Source organism: Melanerpes formicivorus, unplaced genomic scaffold (assembly GCF_026170545.1).
Source record: "Melanerpes formicivorus ecotype bairdi unplaced genomic scaffold, bMelFor1.0.p_v2 SCAF_21, whole genome shotgun sequence".
Classification (NCBI taxonomy): domain Eukaryota; kingdom Metazoa; phylum Chordata; class Aves; order Piciformes; family Picidae; genus Melanerpes; species Melanerpes formicivorus.
In genome coordinates, this window is record NW_027142373.1 from 3,616,902 (window position 1) to 3,636,364 (window position 19,463).

Here is a 19,463-nt window from a genome sequence, read left to right on the forward strand (position 1 = left end):
TGAAACTAAGTTTCATAAGGGAATCAACCCTTGGACAGTGCCAGATAAACATCTGACTAGGTGAGGAAGTGCTTTAGTTAAAGCTCTCAGTCATGGTGAAGGTAGAAAGGCACTCAAGATACTTGGTATTTTCATCCTCATCTGTCAGCTATGGGAAGTCAAATGCAGATTTATCTGGTTTTGCCTATTTATCTGTGGCAGTTAAAAAAAGCTTTCTATGCCATACCAGAATGTTTGGTAGAAGAACCAGATGTGCTGCTAAGGCTGCTGGGAAAAAGAATGGTACTTTGCAACTTATCTAAAGTCTCTGTTCTGCAGAGCTCATCTCCTTCCTCCCTCCCCAGAAAAGCTTTTATGGTGTAAGGGTGGCTGTAACTACATGTTCAATACATTTACTAGTCTTAAGAGGCTGGCAGTGAGAAGGTTGCTGGGAGGTGGGTACAGATGATGTGGTCAGGACATACTACAGAGAGTGCTGAGGTGAGCTGGCTGGTCCAAAGGAACAGCACCATGCCTTTGCCCTTCCATCACCTGACAAGGCCCTGCCTTACCCAAAAGCTGGACCAAACTGGATTTTACATTTCTCTTGACTAGGCAGGCTGCAGCCATAGCCTGAGCAGGAAGGAAAACCAACACTGTAGTATCTATCTTCTGAAGAGTGGTCAGAAGAACCTCTATATAAAGTAACTCACACCATACCTCAAAACTTGCAGTGTGGGGAGCAGAGGTCTTTGGCAGTTTCAGAAGCAGTGGTCCCAGCTACAGGCAGCAGTACTGAGTAAGAAACACCTACTTTGCTCTGCCAGATGCAGTAGTAGGATCACCTGGAAGCTGTGAATGATAGATCCCAGCTTCAGGCACAAAGGTACCAGCTGCTGACATAAGTGCAACAGTCCCCTGAAGACAAAAGAGGCTGATGCATTATCACAAGCCTGGCTGACAGCAAGCCTGGCTGACAGCAAGCCTGGATCAGGGACTTTATAGCTACCTCCCTTAGCAGCCTCACCTCTGCAGCCAGCCCAGCCTGGGAAGCAAGGATCTTTGAGCAAACCTTCCAGCAACAGCAGCACAAAACAAAGAATCAGATGAACGTGGATTTGGTTCACCAGATTCTTACCACATTTTTCCAGAAGCAGTTTGTTGCCCACTATTCTACACACAACAGGCAGTAGTAGATTACTCACTGGGGCAGTCAGATTTGGCAGAACAAAATTAAGTCGAGCTCCACAGAACAGACAGAATTAGCTACTTCACTGTGACTTACACTGCAGACATGGAACAGCTGTTCACATCCCATCCCTTAAGCATTTTCAATGCCCTTGACTTTCTTCTTGCTGGCAGTGTAAAAACAGTGCAGGGTTGGTGATTAATTGTAATTAAGTTTAAAAAAACCCACACTGATTGGGGGGGGGGAAAAAAAAGGCTACTTATTGCAAATGTTTCCACTGCTGAGAGCACAGTCCTAAGCAGACTGATTCATCTGCAGGATCATGGGCAGATCACACAGAGATCCTCACTGAGAATTTCCTAGGCTAACTTCAGAGTTCAGTTCCCTCTACCGGTAGTGCATTTTATTCCCCCTTGAAGAGATCAACCCATGTAATAATTCATATATATACTTACTTCCATCCCTACAATCAATAAATTATGCGCATCTAAACCCTCATTTGCAAAGCACATGACACAAAGTTCAGCTCACACACCCATTTCTCCTTAGCTGTAACTTAAAACCCACGTCATGAGCAGCTAGACACAAAAAAATGATTACAACCGTGTTTTACCTGACAAACTTTTAGCACAGATGAATACAGAAGGTGATTTGGCTGCATTCAAACAAGCTTTGGTTGACTGGACAAGGATGGGTTCTGAATAGAACTGCTGACAGGCTTCTGCTGTCAAGCATCACCTCATCAGCTTTAAAAGAGTTGAAAAAATGCAGTATTTAAAGTCAAAAGCAACAACAACAATAATAAAATACTCTTGACAGGTTAGAAAATCGCTGTTTAAAAAAAAAAAACAAACAAACAACCCCACAACAACAACAACAACAAAAACCCAAACCCTAAAACCAAACAAAAAAAAAATCCAAACATCTACTGATCATTAGAAAAAGGTCTGTCCCACTGTTAAACACAAGGACTGCTCCAAACACAGCATGTGCCACTCACGCTAGAAATTCTGTTGAAGGAATCTGACAAGTGATATAAATAGGACCCAAAAACATCAATATTGGTAAACTAATGCTTGGAGAAAAAAAAAAAAAAAAGCAGCCCCCTTGGGAAGGTTGAATTTCCCTTGGGAAGGTTGAATTTCCCCTGGGAAGGTTGAATTCCCCTTGCGGAGCACAAAGGTATCCTATAAGAAAACGCAGTTAAGGTGGAAGTGATTTAAAAGGTTAATGACTCTTTCAGCCAATTTGATCCAAAGTTAGAATACTCCAAAATAGTTTTGTTTTTTTCCTTTTTCTTTTATTTTTCCCCCCCTCCAAAAATAGCAGGTCTAGATGCTGGTCAGTATCATACATGGAAAAGAGGCTGAAACGTGAGTTGTACCGACTGCTGAAGTTGTGTCTTGGTATCTGAGAATAGAAACCAGGTAGGCAAATAGTAATACATAAAACCTTGTATAAAAATAGTAGTAGTCTTTAAGTAGAGAACACTGCTTAACTGTTGAAATGTAGGAAAAGTCAGCATTCTGTATGTTCAAGATATTAAGTTTTTAATAGCAGCTGAATGATCCCATGGCAGGAACCACAGAACCAATTTTCTTGAAATTAAAAAAAAAAAAATTAAAAATAAAAAAAAATTATAATAATAATTAAAAAAAAAACAACTAGAATCCAAAGTTGTCCTTTCCCTCCCAGTGTCCTAGTGTAGAAAAGGGAAAGTTTCCTGTATTTCAAGCATCTCTTGAGTCTTGGCTGAGGGCAGGGCTTTCCGGCTGACAGGAGTATAAATAGAGTCTGGGGTAAGGCGGTGGAGGTCATTCCACAGCAAAGCCACAGGTCTCCTCGATGGCAGTTAGCAGCTTCTCGTACAGCTTCTCGTAGCTCTCATAGGGGGGAATGTCGATGCGGTTAAAGCTGCGGAGAGAAGAGGAGAAGCTTCATCTGCCTGCAACCTCCAGCATCAGAGAGTCACAGAATGGTTTAGATTAGAAAGGAACTTGAAGATCATCCAGTTCCCACCCACCCCCTGCCATGGGCAGGGACACCTTCCCCTAGCCCAGGTTGCTTCAAGGCCTCATCTGACCTGGTCTTGAACACCTCCAGGGAGGAGGCATCCACAACCTCCCTGGGCAATCTGTTGCAGGGTCTTACCACCCTCACTCTAAAGAATTTCTTCCTAATCTCCAATCTAAATCTGCCCTCCTCCATTCCTCCTCATCCCATCACTCCAAGCCCTTGTAAAAAGTTCCTTGCTGGCTTTCTTGTAGCCCCTTTCAGGTACTGGGAGACCTCCATAAGGTCTTCCCAGAACCTTCCTTTCCTCATCACATAGCACAGGTCTATCCTGTGTCAGTTAATGCACCAGAAACTATGACAGAGCAACAAGTCCAAGAAAACTTGACAGAAATAACAGCAATCTCCATTTTTTGTACCTCTACTGCATTTATTATAGCAGAAGAGGAGGGAGAAGCAGGAAAGACTGATCAAAATAGAGAGACAGCAAATTGCTTTTATCAATACAACAGAGAGCTGAAGAAGTCTTACCAGGTATGGGCTTTCGGCAAGTTATTAGTGCTGGCATCAATCTGGTGTATTGTAAATAGTCGTGGGCCTGCAGCACCTGAAAATCCAGAAGAGATCTCTACTACTACTGTATTGCATAATATGAAGTGTCTGCAGCAACAAAGAAAGTAACTAAAACCACCACAAAAGACACTGCAAGATGAGGAAGAAACCAGTGATAACGAGGACCTAAACACCTGTTTTACACAGCACACTGTAGAGTTGTCACAGTTTTGAGTTTAACTTCTCTTACCCTTCCTACAGGACAAAATGGAGGCAGCTGTGGCTGTCCCCATTTTACAACAGGTCTTGAGCCAAGCCTATTCAGATTTGATAGAGGTCAAAAAGTCAGCTTCTTAGTTTTGTTAATTTATCTGACTACACAGAGAACCCTTTAATCACTGCTAAAGAATGAAGGTCTGCAGCACAGCAGTCTCAGACCTGGTGTACATGGAAGATCTCACAAAGGAGAGGTTACAAATGCCCTAACCTCAGTAAAATGAATTCTTGCCTGTGTAGAGACAGACAGTAAGAACATAATGCACAGGGGCAGACTCTGCTCTCCTTAAGAACAGAGGAACAGGAAAAAGAATCTTTGAAGAACCCTATTTCTAGAGCAACTAGCTTTGGGATGTGGTGGCTGTTACCCCAGAATTTGTGTTCTGATGGAATCTTTCACCTGTTAAAATGGTTTATGGTGAATGTTTTCCCCAGGCAGCTTTCTCTCATCTTTGTGAGAGGGTGACACAGAGTCACTGCTGTGTTAACAGAGCAGCAGGGGTTACAGCCAGAGCCGACACCACAGAGACCCAGAGCTTCAAGTGAAGTTCTGAAGACAGGTCAGGAATGGAGGTGACTGTTTCTGATGCCTTGGGTGCCTCACTTAGAATCAAAGCAGCGTTAGGAAGTGCCTTTGCTGTCAGAGCCACAAGAACACTGCATGCTGGTGTTTTCTGGTCCCAGAGCTTGTAAAAGACAAATTAAAACAGGCTTCCAGGGGGGAAAAAAATAAAACCAACACCAAAAACAACCACAAACAAACAAAACCTAAGGGGAACCCCACAAAGATCTCTGGCAAAAGTTCTGCTCAGCTGAGGAGGACGTGTGTGATTGAAACAAAGAATCCATTTACAACTGAACGAGGTATAAACACACACCCAAATCCCACTGCTGGTGATTGGGTGATTGTTATTCATCACACCCTTAAAAATGGCTCTTACAAAGTCACCCTGCAGCCAGCCGGCCTCTTTCTCAGCTAATGTTTCTGTGATGTGTCCCATCACTTCCTCCAAGCACAGGCATTTGCAGTTCCTGTTACCTTGTAAGGCCTTGAAGCCCTGCAGAGGCACCCTGGAGGAGCCTGTCACGAACTGGAGCAGCCGAGCTCTCCTCTCCTCATCGAAAAGTTCCACAGCCTTCCAGAACCATTTCACGATGTTGCTGTCTGGGGTACAGTGTTTTAACCTAGTATTTGCCTTCCAGTCATTAACATCAATTTTTCCCAGTCCACAAATGATGAGCTGTAAATTTCAAACAGAATGAAAGATTTCATCACTGATCAATACAAACAAAAATGGGTTTGGAGCTAGCCAAGTGAGAACTGACTCTGAAAAACAGAAAGATTTTATACCAAAGGCAAATTATGACCTCACTAGACCCAAGCAATGCAGAAATAGAAGGCTGTGTTTGTGATTTTGGTTTAAATCTTACCTTTGTACACAAACAGTTAAATGACAGAAGAACAGAGTCCACCCATGTGTGAAAGTGCACCCCCTACTTCACATCTGAATTCAGGGTTTCTTTCTGGAGCATAGCTGAGGGTGTAGCTTGGCTGGTCCAACTCTGGGCCCCCCAAAATAATCTTGTTCTTGTCATACCAGATGTAACAGAAACCAGACTTCTTTCCTGACAAGTTCTCAGTGCTTCTAAACCAAAGCCCCACAATGGATCAGTTCAAGCTTCACAGGGATAGACTGAGGACATTGGACCTTCCCATTTCTTACTCTGCATTTGCAAAACCATCCTGGGTTAACAGCAGGGCTGGCTCACTGCTGTCGAATGAAATTATTCAGGTTACAAAGGAGAGCAATTCCTGACATTCTAGTACAGTGAACAGTGTCATTTACCTTGTGGCCATTCTATACAGCAAACCCCCCAGCTCCACAGCTAACAGACTGTGTAGTAGATTTCAGGTTTAAACCAAACTTGGGATCCATAGGATTTGCCTTTAGAGGTTAGTATTTAGATCCTGATCTTGACACTTCATAGCACATTTGTCTGTGACAGCATCAGTCTAGCATTAATCAGCTCTGCAAAACCACACAGCTGCCTGACAGCAAAGCCAGTGCCATGCACTGGAAGGGCTGGGAGCAGAAGGCAGTGACAGGCTATTTTCCTGGCAGCACTGAATTTAATGTCATGAAACCACAGTGTGTGAAACATTCATTCCCCACCAGCTCTGCTGGAGCAGTGCTCTGGAACAGCCCGAGTCACTGCAGACACTGCTCAGGCAGGCTTGGATGATTTGTCAGGTATGGGAGAAGGTCTCCTCGTTCACCATCCTCCAGCTGCTATGAAATGCACCTTGAGAAACCCTTTTGGAGCTCTCAGTGGAACATGCCCACAGTCTCCGTGGCTGTGACCTGCCAGTCCCTTGTGCTAACTGCATTTGCAGCACACCTGCAGCCCCCCAAGGCTCTGGGACACAGCTTCCCACCTGATTCAACCTCAGAAGAGCACCTCAGACTTTTATTGCACTTGAGGAGGTAACCTGACCTCACTGGACTGACCTCTAACTCCTTCTCATCAAATGTCTTCAGCAGATGTTGTGGGATTACTTCATTAAATCCCTTCTGGAGAGCCAGAAACTGCGCTTCAATTCCTCGTAAAAACCTCCAGTTGACGTAAAGCCTGCAAGAAGTGCAGATGGGGCTGCTGAAAGAGGAGTTCAAATGCAACAAACCTTCAGTTGAACCAGCCCCAAAATGGCCCTACTGACAGCACCACTCAGAAAGCAACCACCTAACACTGGCAAGTACTTCCGACAAGTAAAAGATCCTCCCCACCACAGGACTACAAAACACCTTGGAAATATCCTGCTGTACCTGACATATTCCTTCTTGTTTTCTTCTGTCACAGGGATGCTTTTGCCATTGGGTTTCAGCTCGTGTTGAATTATCTCCCCGTATGCATTGTGCTCCACACAGAATGTGTGGTCCAAGACTCCTGTGATATCATTCTCACTGGAGGAAAGAAATCAGCAAGTGACTCATCAGGGAGCACACGTCCTGCAGATCTCTCACAGCCATAACACAGCTGACAGACATCACAATTTAGTTCTCCCACAGCACTTCCAATTTCTGCTTGGAAGCAGAAGGTGAGCACACATTTCTGCTTGGTAGCAGAAGGTGAGCACACATTTCTGCTCTGTTCCATTTTGAAGCCATCATGAAAGTTTCAGTGTTACACTTTAATAACACCTCACTGCTAACCATGGGCAAATTTAATAAATTAGATCCTAGTAAATGAGCACTTCACAGCTCAGTGATCATTTACCTCCCCCACCCCTCAGATTTGAACACCTCGAGCATGTTAAGCCTTAAAGAAGCTGAATTGTAGAAGAAAGACATTTTTCAATCTGCCCAAGCAGGGGATCAAAATACACTGCATTTCTTTTCTGCTGGATTTAGGAGCATTATAAAGTTAACTGAGACACAACTCCAGCCCTCTCAGAGCTCACGGTACATACAGTATCCAGACTAAGCTGTTGTGGAGATCAGGGTCAACCAATTCCATGTCATCCAAAGTAATTGGCTTCCCCAGCAACTGCTTATAGAAAGGCAAGGTGAAGCCCCCATCAATGTAGTGTCCATGAAACACAGCCATCCCCATTATCCGTCCAACGAAATGGAAATAGGATAAATGTTCCTGAAACAGAAAGGAGAGACCAAGCTGTTCAGCTCCATGAGACCTCCAGGCTATACCTGTTCAGTGTTAAGTAAAATCTCAATATGAAGAAAAGAAACCAACCCACAACAAAACAAAACCCTATCAAGAGCTTTTTTGTTTCATTTTGGTTTGTTGTTGTTCTGTTTTTTTAAACAGACAGCACACTGCCTGTACTGCTTCCAGTACTAAAAATCAAAATCCAGGCAACTTCTCCCACAGGAAACCTAAAGTGACATCTTACAGAACATTAAGACCACATTTGAGAAGTTTCTTTGATCAGTATCAGAAAGCAATGATCATATTTGGTGAGACAATGGAATAGGTTGCCTCAGAGAGGTTGTGGATGTCCCCTCCCTGGAGATGTTCAGCGCCATGCTGGATGAGGCCTTGACCAACTTGGTCCGGTGGAAGGTGTCCCTGCCCATGGCAGGGTAGTTGGAACTGGATGATTTTTAAGGTTCCCTTCCAACCCAACCCATCTATGAATCCAGGAACATTATTGCACCAATTGAATCTCTAGCAGTAGTGCTATGAGAAATGGGTTCCCAAGTCTAGGACATTCCAGGTGTGTTTGATTTCTAGTCACCAAATGACCCGTTGGAGAGCTCCTGTCACCAGTCGTACCGGGTTGACCGCAGAGTCTGGGTTGATTTGCAGCGTGTAGATATCATCTCGGGAATATTGGAAGAGACCGTAATATGGATTCAGCATCTCATGTGACAACAGGTAGAGCCACTCCCTGAAGAAAACCAAATAACTCATTGTGTACTTCAGACAAAAGCAGCTCTAGACTGAGGATCTTTTCAAAGCAGTACAATTTCTCCCAATCTGAATGGTAAACATGAATGGGAAGGAAGCTGTCTCTGAAGATGCTCAGAGAAGGCTGAAACACATTGAACACCATGTCCAGTTCTGGTGTCCCCAGCATAAGAAGGACACAGAGCTGTTGGAGCCAGTCCAAAGGAGGACCACAAGGATGATCCAAAGGCTGGAGCACCTCTGCTATGAGGATAGGCTGAGTGATCTGGGCTTGTTCCACCTGGAGAAGAGAAGACTCTGGCTAGACCTTAGAGCTGCCTTCCAATAGCAGAAGGCTGCAGAGGGACTTTCCATGGGCATGTCTAGAGACAGGACAAGGGGGGATAGCTTGAAGCTGAGGAAGAACAGGATCTTAGGAAGTTCTTCAGAACAAGGGTGGTGAGACACTGGAATAAGCTGCCCAGGGAGGCTGTGGATGCCTCCTCCCTGGGGGTGTTCAAGGCCAGGCTGGATGAGGCCTTGAGTAGCTAAATGTAGTTGGGAGGTGTCCCTGCCCAAGGCAAGGATGTTGGAGTAGATAATCTCTAAGGTCCCTTCCAACCTAAGCCATTCTGTATTTCTGTGAAATCAGAATTATTTTTACTGGCCCAGTAACTGCACAGCACTTGACAGCTGATGTATACATCTCCAGGTTGCTTACTTCCAAGACAGTTTCTGACTGTGGTTCTCCCTCATTCATTACACTAAGACAAGACACTTTGCATTCTATTGACTGTAATATAGAGATGTTTGAATCAAAACCTAAAGCATCTTCTGGTAATGGATGTATTTAAATTTTTAATTACATGTTCATAAGTCACTACATAATGGTCTAAAAACTGGGCAAACAATTACACTTCCTAGCTTGGCCTTACTGGTCCTCATGTATGGAGGACGGCAGAGACAGACTGGAAACAAAACCCATGCTGAAAAATACCAGCAGGTCCTTTGGAATACAGTGCACAGCAGCATCTGTAACTGCTTGGACTTAAACACTATTATTATAATCAATTAATAGTAATTGAATCACCAAGACTGTCTGACGAGTTACTGTTAATTAGTACAGCCAATGAATACTCCTAAATGAGTCACTCATTTAGAGAGCAAATCCACGTGCCAGAGGAGGGGAGGATTTTCAGTGCAGTAAAGCAGCATCTGTGCAATTGGCCAAGACAATTGCTACACTGATGTAAAATGTGAAAATAATCTTCAGACAATCAATACATGTCACTCATTACAGGCAGGTGAAAATTAACCTCAGACTATCGACAGACTTTATTCTCCTCCTAACGGTTGGGTTTTAACATTTTGTTTCAAGCAGCAGTGACAACGTGCAAGAAAGGATATTTTTGGATCAAAGTTCTGCCACAAAGCCAAGTATTTAGTGATTAAATTCTCATCTGCTCAAGTTCAACTCACCAAAGAAACAAGACAGCAATTTTAACAGATACCAAAAGCCTGTCCTGCATCTGTGATGGACAACTGATGCCATCTGTAACACACCCGCTGATTTATTTCCAATAAATTAGGGGGGTTGATGCAATTTCTCCTTTAAAAGACTATCTGAAAATATCTATCTTCTGACATACAATCTGTTACAGAAGTAACTACAACTGGGAGTCAAAAAGGATGACATGAGGCTGATTTAGAATTCCAAAGCACAGGTGGTGCTGGTGGGGGAAGAGACAGAGGACAGCCTGTTTACCTGGCAACACCTCCATAATCCAGGCCTTCCTCCCCTCGGAATTTTATCATCAATCGTTTCCACAGGTCTTTTGGCCTCATCTTCATGACTTGCCTGTAGGACTCCTGTAAACACAGCACACTTGCTTTTATTAGCTGCTATTTACAGACAAGAAGCTGATACTGCTTATTGGAAATGGAGTATCAGACTCCAAGGCCAAAGGGGACACCCATTCGAGGGGACATCATTTTGCTAGCTACAAACCAGACTGTCACATCACAGAGTTCTCTGCAAATGTGACAGCACTTGTCCAATAAAACAGACATAAGAATCACCTTCCATTACAGTTCCAGAGGTGCACAGTGATCAGAGCATCCTCACAACTATAAAATACTAAAATTTGTGTCAGTAAACTCCTTTTATTTTGCATAAAGGCTCAAGATTTTGGCAGTCTGAAAAGCCAATAGTGGAGCTTCTGTTCCAGCTATAACACACCTGCAACCTTTTTCAAGAAGCACCTTGAGAAGCATCAAGGCCATCCCAGTACACCTACAAAATTATTTACCAGTAAGGCTTCAACAAGAAAATAGGGAATAAAAGCTGGAAGAGGCAAAACGAATTCTGATGTCAAACAAGGAATTAACCCCAGATTTTTCAGCAGGGCATCTCTGCTCATTCAGAAGCTTAAAGAATTCATAAAATTAGTCTGATTCAAGGGGGGGTGGAAATAAAACAAAATCAACCAGAACTGAGACACTTGACCCAAACTCTAAAGATGGATCCTATTCAACAGTGATTTTGCTTAAACTACAGCTGATCAGACATCATCAATAACTGTTTAGTTTCCAGTGTGCGACACCCCCTCTGTAACAGACATTGAAGTTCCTACAATGAAGAAAGAAGTGAGACAGCATCTTCAAATACATGAAGTGCTTGAACTCTTTCCTCAGTCCCTGAAGGTCTCCAGCCCCAGGGAAAGCTTTCCTCCTCCTTCTCTACAGGGTAAATACATCACCTTTAAGTACACAGCTGTTCTTAACATCCCTTTGATATGCTTCCTCTTCCCATTTGACACCAGTGAAAACCCAGCTTCAACTCCAGACACCAAGATCTAATCAGACTGCTTTAAACAGCAGGGAACAACCCTCCTCCCCTTCCCTCAATGATAAAAGATGGGTCACATGCTCTAAATTACCTCAAAAATCTCTTCCCTTGAGACTTCAATACGACAATGGCCAGCTTGAGGTTGTTGCTGTGACAACTCTTGCCTCAGAATCTTGAGCTTCTGCACAAGGTCTCGCTTATACCTTGGCACCGTCAGACACTCTGCCTCGTCCGGGAGCTGACACAGGGACACTACCTGCTGGTGCTGCTGGTGCTGCTGATCTTTCAGTTGATTCTGGCGGCTGGAAACAAACACAGCTGTTTGCAGACATTCAAGTCATACACCCTGTTTTCTTCAGGTGTTTCTTCAAGATTAAGTCTTTGTAACCAAACTAGTTCCAGTTTACTGTGATTACGCAAAAAATGTCCATGGCCACTGAAAGCTAAAATTCAGGGAGATTTTATCACAGAATCCCAGAATGGTTTAGGCTGGAAAGGACCTCAGAGATCAATTGCTCCAACCTCCCCACCATGGGCAGGGATGCCTCTCAATTAGACTTGGCTACTTAGGGCCTCATCCAACCTGCCTCTAACACCCCCAGGAGGATGCAGCCACAACCTCCCTGGGTAGCCTATTCTACAGTTTCAACACGCTTGTACTGAAGAACTTCTTCCTCAGCCCCAGTCTAATCCTGCTCGCTCTCAGCTTCAAACCATTCCCCCTTGTCCTGTCTCCAGACACCCTGATGAAAAGTCCCTCTGCAGCCTTCCTGTAGCATCCCTTCAGGTACTGGAAGGCAGCTCTAAGGTCCTCCTGGAGTCTTCTCTTCTCCAGGCTGAGCAACCCCAGCTCCCCCAACCTATCTTCACAGCAGAGATGCTCCAGCCCTTGGATCAATTTTGGGGCCCCCTTCTGGACTCACTCCAAAAGCTCTGTGTCCTTCTTATGCTGGGAATACCAGAACTGGACACAATATTTGAGGTCTCCCAAGAACAGACTAAAGGGGCAGAAGCGTCTCTCCTGGCCTGCTGGCCACACTCCTTGATGCAGCCCAGGCTATGATTTGCTTTCTGGGCTGCACGAGCATGCTGCCGGCTCATGGTGAGCTCTCACCATGACTAAAGACAAATGCTTCTGTCTTTCTTGGCAGCTACCAGTTGGTTTTAGGGTTTGTTATTTCTATTAGTACTACTCTACAAAGTATGCAAAAGGTTACAGCCTGCTCTAACAAGGTATTATCCCTAGAATTTTACTGCTAAGCTGCTGACGCTGAATTTCTCAGTGAGCGTTTCCGTATTTCCTTTGCCTGTTTTGCCTTCCTCCATTTTCCCTGGAGCGATCTGCCAGCACTGCACCTCTAATCTCCACTCAATGCCACGGTCTGTTTTAAATGGCTTGTCTGGGAAAGAGTAAGCTTACAGAAAGATGTTTGTACTGGCAGCTTGGCAAGGACCTTGTCCCTTGTACCTGGCCTTGTCTGGACCACAGGAATGTGGGAGTTCACATGGAACTGACTGGCACAGATACTCAAGTGTTTTTACTAGCAATTCTAGGAGATTTTGTAAATCTAGCTTCTTACTAGGAAAAGCAAACAAATGCTGTCGCAGAGATGTCCTCTGCTGTTGTTTTTTGTGCACAGTAAGCAGGTATTTTCTAGCTTTTTTGTATGGCATTTCCAAACAACCCAGGATAAAAAGCTGTGTTTTACCTAAACCACAGGAAGAGTCTCTGTGGAACACATGGGAATTACCCTGAATTTACTGGGTAAATAAGACCGGCTACAATTCCAAATGTTTTCCAGTGGAATGTCAAGGAATTGGGTTTGTTCAACATCAAAAACAGGACATGGAGCCAAACACAGTTTTAATGCATTTTAAAATTGCAGCCTATTGTCTGTTTTGAAACAAAGTCTACACAAAAGCTCTACTGGCCAACCAAAATTCACCTCCAGCAGGCTTTCATCACAGGAACATTCATAATTGGCAATTAAAAAAGGAGTGAGGGTGTTCCCAGTTTGCCTTATGGTTCTGAACAGCTTGTCTGTTATTTGCAAACCTCCTATTTAAAGCAATTTTGCACAAATCACCCTTAAGGAAAACCAACACCAGGTCACCAGCAACTCTTTATCACTAGTCTTACAAGGCTAAAGTTTAGAAACCCCTGCAATGCCACCTTCATTGTGCATCACTTCAGCTGGAACTCAAAGCTTAACATTAATAGTAATAGCTCTTAACTGCTGGGCTCTAAGGAGACAATAATACACAGAAACCCTGCATTATGTCCTAGGATGCAGAACTTCAGAAGGTGGTTTAATCAACATTATTAGTCTCACAGGGCTTTGTTGTTTGCTGGTTTCAAAGTAAGTCTACCTTAAGAAGCTGACCACGTTGGTCTTACCATAAACTTACCCAACAGTGCCCTACACATCTTTATAAACAAGAATGAGGTCACCCCTCAGGCTCCTCTGCTCCAAGCTATAGAGCCCCAGCTCCCTCAGTCTGTCCTTACAGCCTCTTTGTGGCTCTGCGCTGGACTCTTCAAGCAGTTCCCTGAGGTCCTTCTTGAACTGAGGGACCCAGAACTGGACACAACACTCCAGATGCAGCCTCAACAGGGCTATGTGCATGGTAATTTCTTTTCACTAGTGATTACATTTAAATATGACTGTCATTTAAACTGTATTTACTTGACATACAAATTAAAACAAAACCATTGTTCTAAAGGCTGAACTTTAATTCCATATGCATGAGCATGTGAAAATATTCCTTGTATTGCCTACCAGAGGTCATAATTATATACTAAGGTGAGCAGAGGTTCATACTGCCTTTAAGAGCAAAAAAGACAGCCTCCCCTGAACACAAAGCTGGTCAAAGGCAGTCTAAATGAACATGTAGTCTCTGCAATGAGCATGAACCTAAGATCTAAGCATCAAATGAAACCAATCTAAAATAGGGCAGAGTACTAGGAAGAGAAAAGCAAAAATGCTATCCTCCATATTAGACTAAAAATAATCAGTGCAATATTAGCTAAAAAATCTGCAGTGCTTAAAGTAATTACAGCTCATTTCTTAGTTTGTTTTCACAGCTGAAGGACTATGCTTGGTTCTGCAGTGCTCCAAGGACCTATCTGAGCACTCTTCAGGTGCATACTAGCACAATCTATCACAAGCTCTTGGCCACTATTCTGAAACAGAACTGGGGAACTGGTTTGATTATTTTCATAACTTATAATGTCATCCCTGGAAGACCAAACTGCTTTATTCAGCTCAGAAAAGTCAGTATCACTCTTTTCATTATGGCTTTGAACCTAAAACACCATCACAACCATCCCACCCAAATTCTAAGCTCACTCCTCAGATAATTTACAAAATGCCAAGCCTAAGACAAACTACTTTCCTCTATTTTGCCTTTTGTTTTTTTCAAACAACACAAACAAGGAGGTAGGCTTAAGGGGGAAAAGGGAAAAAAAAAACAAACAAACTTTCACATATCCTGTTTGGTGCAATAAAAGAATAAACACCAGAAAAAGTTCACCAGGCAGTAGACTCTGCTGATGACACTGCTGATTGAATTTCTGAAATCCTTCCCTAATGAAAGGCAGCTGCAGACATGAAAAACTGAAGCACACAGTAGAGGTACTTTAAGTTTAAAGAAATGCAAAATGGTTTTATGATTCTGGAAGGGGAAAGTCAAATTAGATTTTCCAGATAAAGCAAGCTACCTGTTTGCCCTCTACAGCACACCTAGGACAAGCCACTAAGACCCTGCTTAAAAATAGACCTACCTGGGAAGGAGTTTTTCAAACAGAATCACAAAATGTTAGAGGTTAGAAGGGACCTCCAGAGATCACCCAGTCCAAACCCCCTGCCAAAGGAGGATCACCCAGTGTAGTACTCACAGGAATGCATCCAGGTGGGTTTTGAAATTCTCCAGAGAAGGAGATTCTACAACCTCTCTGGGCAGCCTGTTCCTGTGCTGTCACTGTAAAGAAGTTTCTCCTCATGTTGAGGTGAAATCTTCTATGTTCAAGTTTACAGCACTTGTTCCTTGTCTTATTACTGTGCACCACTGAGAAGAGATTGGCCTCTTCCACTTGACACCCACCCCTCAGATATTGATCAGATCCCCTTCTCAGTCTTTTCAAGACTGAACAGCAACAGGGCTCTCAGTCTCTCTCCATAGGGAAAAACCTAGCCCAGTTAACTGAACATTCCACACTGTTGTATCTAAGGTGGTCTGACATTTTCCTTGGGGTAAAATATCTAAATCTCAACTAAGGTAATGAACTTCCTTGTGCTTCAAATATGAAAATGCTCCTCTACTGATAAATATCCTTTAATATCATGTTAGTTTGAAATTGCCAATCTAAATTTAGCTAAAAATAGAAGCTATTTGTTCTAAATTAAACCCAAAAGATAAAAAGACCATAAAAGTGTCTGGAGGATGTCGGTTGACCAAGGCTCTGTGCTATGCACACACATATAACTCAGGATTTCTATAAGCAAAATACATTATTTGTCAAAATTTAGACTCTTTGCCTCCTTAGGCTGTTAAATTCAAATGTCTATTGGGCTGACAAAAGTCTAGCCAGCTTTTATCTATCACACACAAGATCTGCTGACCTCCTGGATATTTCCATTCCTCAGTTTTCTCTTTTCACTGTCTGTTCCCATTATTCTTCCCTTCAGCTTTTCTTCCCAACGATTCACTTCCTTAACGGGACTATTCCTCCTCCTAACTCCTTGCCCAGGGCTGCACGGCTTTCTATCTGGCCAGCTCTCCATTGTTTCTTCCACTTAACACCTACTCAATACTTCACAGGTGTTTCGCAGGAGTATTAAAAGGTGTTAGGAAGACAAACAATAGAGCCAAACTCCCAGATAGCTTGGACTAACAGATATGTCTATGCAAAAAGAGAAATGTTTGTTTGCTTTTTAGTTTCCACTTTCAGTAGAAAATCCCCCGGTGTGAAATGAGTGCCTAGGGAATAAAAACAAGAGCCAGAATTCATTCGAGTTTCCCCTTCTCTTTTAAAAAAGTGTAGTATGAAAATGTGGTGTCAAGACACTAAGGCAGAGAAAATGTGGTATCAAGATGCTAAGGCAGAAAAAAAATGCAGTTCTTAATTACTTTTTTCCCCAAATCTGAATTATTTGGATCTTATTTTGGGAACATCTCAACTAGTCTTAAACTGAAGGCAGGAGCTGAATTATTTTTCTCCTTTACTCCAGGTAAATAGTCGGGCACTTGTGCACCCCTGCCAAACTCAGCAGTCTTTCACACCACTGGCTACTGAATGTAACCTCTTATTTTAAGAGGCTCTCCACGGCTGAAAGTAGAATGAAGAAAAGGAAAGGAAGTGTCCTTCTTGCATTGGAAAAATTCTATGGGCCAACCTTTTCCACTTGCCTCCCCCCTGCTGCCCCCAACTCCCAGCATCACAATAGTCACATTCCTGCCTAAACACTGCTGGAGGCAGGATTTTCCCCAAAACAATCAAACCTGTCTCCTTTGCTGTGTAACAGAGTAAGTTGGTAGTGTGCTAGAGAGCAAGACTGCTGTGCTGTAAATACTGCTGAACGGTAGAATACATCTTGATGTAAGATCTAGCCCGCCTCAGGAGTCCCTTTTTTTCACTCAGCATGTGCCAGAGACTGTAGACTTACTTTAAGACTAAATGCAAGTTAGCAGATAGCCGTGGGTCTGTAAACTGCGTTGTCCTGTTGTTATGGTCAACAAAATAAACTCTGCCTGTTGCTGTATTGCGGATCTCCCATCCAGGAGGCAGTGGACCAAGCTCTTCACAATTGATGTTGCTAAGATCCCTGTGAAAACAAATATAAAATGAAAAATACCTCAGCATTTGGCTTCTGAGCCAAACGAGCGTAAATGTAACAGAACAATTCCATGCAGTCTGAGAAAAATGTATTGTCTCAGAAACTTGAGCTCTTCAGCTGGGATCTCTACTCCCAAGGTGCAAGCCCACCAAAGGAAAAACACACACCCAGAACACATGCCGTGGGGAAAAAAAATATTCTTATCACATCACCTTCGTTTTTACAAAGGAATTTCAGATGTGAAATTAAAACCAAAATAAAGACCACTGCCCTGGTTGCCAAAATAGAATTGCAGTTCTGCACCAATGCTGACAGCAAATGTTTCTAAACCAACATTAGTCATGAAAGGAACTCTGAATCATACTTGAAAAACTACAAAACAAAGCTATATTTCTGAAGAGTTAAGACTTCCCATGGGGAATTCTGCATGGGATATGCATGCATGGCACAGGAGGTTTTGCCCCAAAGCCCCAAGTGCTAGTGGGAACCAAACAGATCTCTAAAAAATATGTGAAATCAAATATTCTATGACCAATGACTCAGCTCTGCCCTGAGCAATGCAGGGGTGGCTTAGTGGGTCTCAAGGAAATTCTGCTGAAATTAGGAAGATGTAAATTCACACCAGAGTTTCACACAAAGCAAACACTAGTCCTCAAAAATGTAAATGTATTGATTTTTCATGTATATAATTCACATCTCAGATACCTCAGGCTGTCAAGTGTAGCTCTTTTAAAAGCTGTTCACATCTCCCAGTATCGGGTGAGTTGAAGGGAGGGAAGAGCTGAGGGTCAGAATGGCTAATCCAACCTGCCCACCATGGGCAGGGACATCTCTGAACTGGACTTGGCTGCTCAAGGCCCCATCCAACCTGGCCTTGAACACCCCCAAGGAGGAGGCAGCCACAACCTCCCTGAGTAGCCTATTCCAGAGTTTCACCACTCTTATACCGAAGAACTTCTTCCTAAGATTCAATCTAACCCTGCTCTCCCTCAGCTTCAAACCATTCGCCCTTGTCCTGTCTCTAGACATCCTTATGAAAAGTCCCTCTGCAGCCTTCCTGTAGCATCCCTTCAGGTATTGGAAAGCAGCTCTGAGGTCTCCCTGGAGTCTTCTCGTCTCCAGGATAAACAAGCCTGGCTCCCTCAGCCTGTCCTCAAAGCAGGGGTGTTCCAGCCCTTGGATCACCTTTGTGGCCCTCCCATGGACTCATTACAACAGTTCTGTGCCATTCTTATGCTGGGGACACCAGAACTGGACACAGTATTCAAGGTGGGGTCTCCCAAGAGCAGAGTACTTACCTAGGTACTCTTGGATCGTGCCATGTGCTAACACCAGTCTGAGTGTGCAGAAAATAGACTTGTCCTTGCTGAGTTGTCCTTTGCTCTGTGAAATCAAGATAAATAACTAAACCCAAAAAACTTCAGTGTAACAACTCCAAATTCCTGACTGCCCCCAGAATTGAAAGGATCTTACACACGAGAAGACAAAACCCACTTTCCCACTTTACTGGGAGAACTACAATTGACATTTTCTTCATTTGCATACCATATCCTTCAGGTAAATCAGGAGGAGTGTGCAAGTGTGTCCTGCTCATGTAGTTTCTGTGCCTCTGTGACCTGACTCTCCTCTCGGCCAGCCGGGGATCTGAGGACTGCCCACACGTCGCTCCGTTTGTCCCTGTAATTGGAGTGTTCTCATCCACGAAGCAGCTCAGCGGCCTGCCTGGGCTGGAGTATTCAGATGCTGGCCTAGGGGAAACAAAATCATAACTGCATTGTTGACTGCATATGGAGCTGCACAACACACGGTGGAGAGGCCTCATCTCAGGGCTCTGGGGAAATCTTTGTGGATGGCAGAACTGAGGCACTGATGTGTGGAGCAGGATACTTCAATGAGGCACAGAAAGCTTCTGCTCTGTACTCACTGATTCATCCCACAGGAACTCCTCACTTGTCTTAGGGTCTGACCTGACACTCAATTATATGACACTGCAGTATGAAGATCATATCCAATGCTCACATGAACAGTTCCCACCTTAAGAGTATTGAGGATGAAATATTTTTTTCTAATGAGCATCATACAGCCCAAACTTTCTCACATCACTTTTATATGCCTGAGAAGTGACCAGGCCTTGTTATTCCTTCTAATTTGCAAGGAAACTTAGCAGGGGAGGATGGTGAAAAAGAGCTAGGCAAGAGAGAAAAATGTTGGAGAGCTCCACTGCAAGAGGTAACATTGACTTACATGGGTTTGCATCTCAATTCTGCTTTCCAAAGAATTTTAAAGAGGCTAAAGGAAGATTGATTAGGGTGCAGGAAATCCCCCAAACAAAATCATATAGTTTGCATTTGTATTTCTACTC

The 19,463-nt window shown here is 43.5% G+C and overlaps 1 protein-coding gene across 1 annotated transcript in view; it reads right to left on the reverse strand.

Annotated features, from left to right (window-relative positions):
• Window positions 1–2,446: 2,446 nt before the first annotated feature.
• SMURF2 (SMAD specific E3 ubiquitin protein ligase 2) overlaps window positions 2,447–19,463 on the reverse strand; it is a 60,435-nt gene continuing 43,418 nt past the window's right edge. The window contains exons 8-19 of the mRNA XM_068151097.1: window positions 18,647–18,849; window positions 18,400–18,484; window positions 16,931–17,089; window positions 11,356–11,566; window positions 10,182–10,285; window positions 8,303–8,417; window positions 7,479–7,657; window positions 6,835–6,972; window positions 6,520–6,640; window positions 5,049–5,250; window positions 3,713–3,788; window positions 2,447–3,082 (exon numbers count right to left, since the gene is read on the reverse strand). Of these exons, the coding sequence (XP_068007198.1) occupies window positions 2,983–3,082; window positions 3,713–3,788; window positions 5,049–5,250; window positions 6,520–6,640; window positions 6,835–6,972; window positions 7,479–7,657; window positions 8,303–8,417; window positions 10,182–10,285; window positions 11,356–11,566; window positions 16,931–17,089; window positions 18,400–18,484; window positions 18,647–18,849 (1,693 nt within the window). The 3' untranslated portion in view covers window positions 2,447–2,982. The remainder of the gene's footprint in view (window positions 3,083–3,712; window positions 3,789–5,048; window positions 5,251–6,519; window positions 6,641–6,834; window positions 6,973–7,478; window positions 7,658–8,302; window positions 8,418–10,181; window positions 10,286–11,355; window positions 11,567–16,930; window positions 17,090–18,399; window positions 18,485–18,646; window positions 18,850–19,463) is intronic.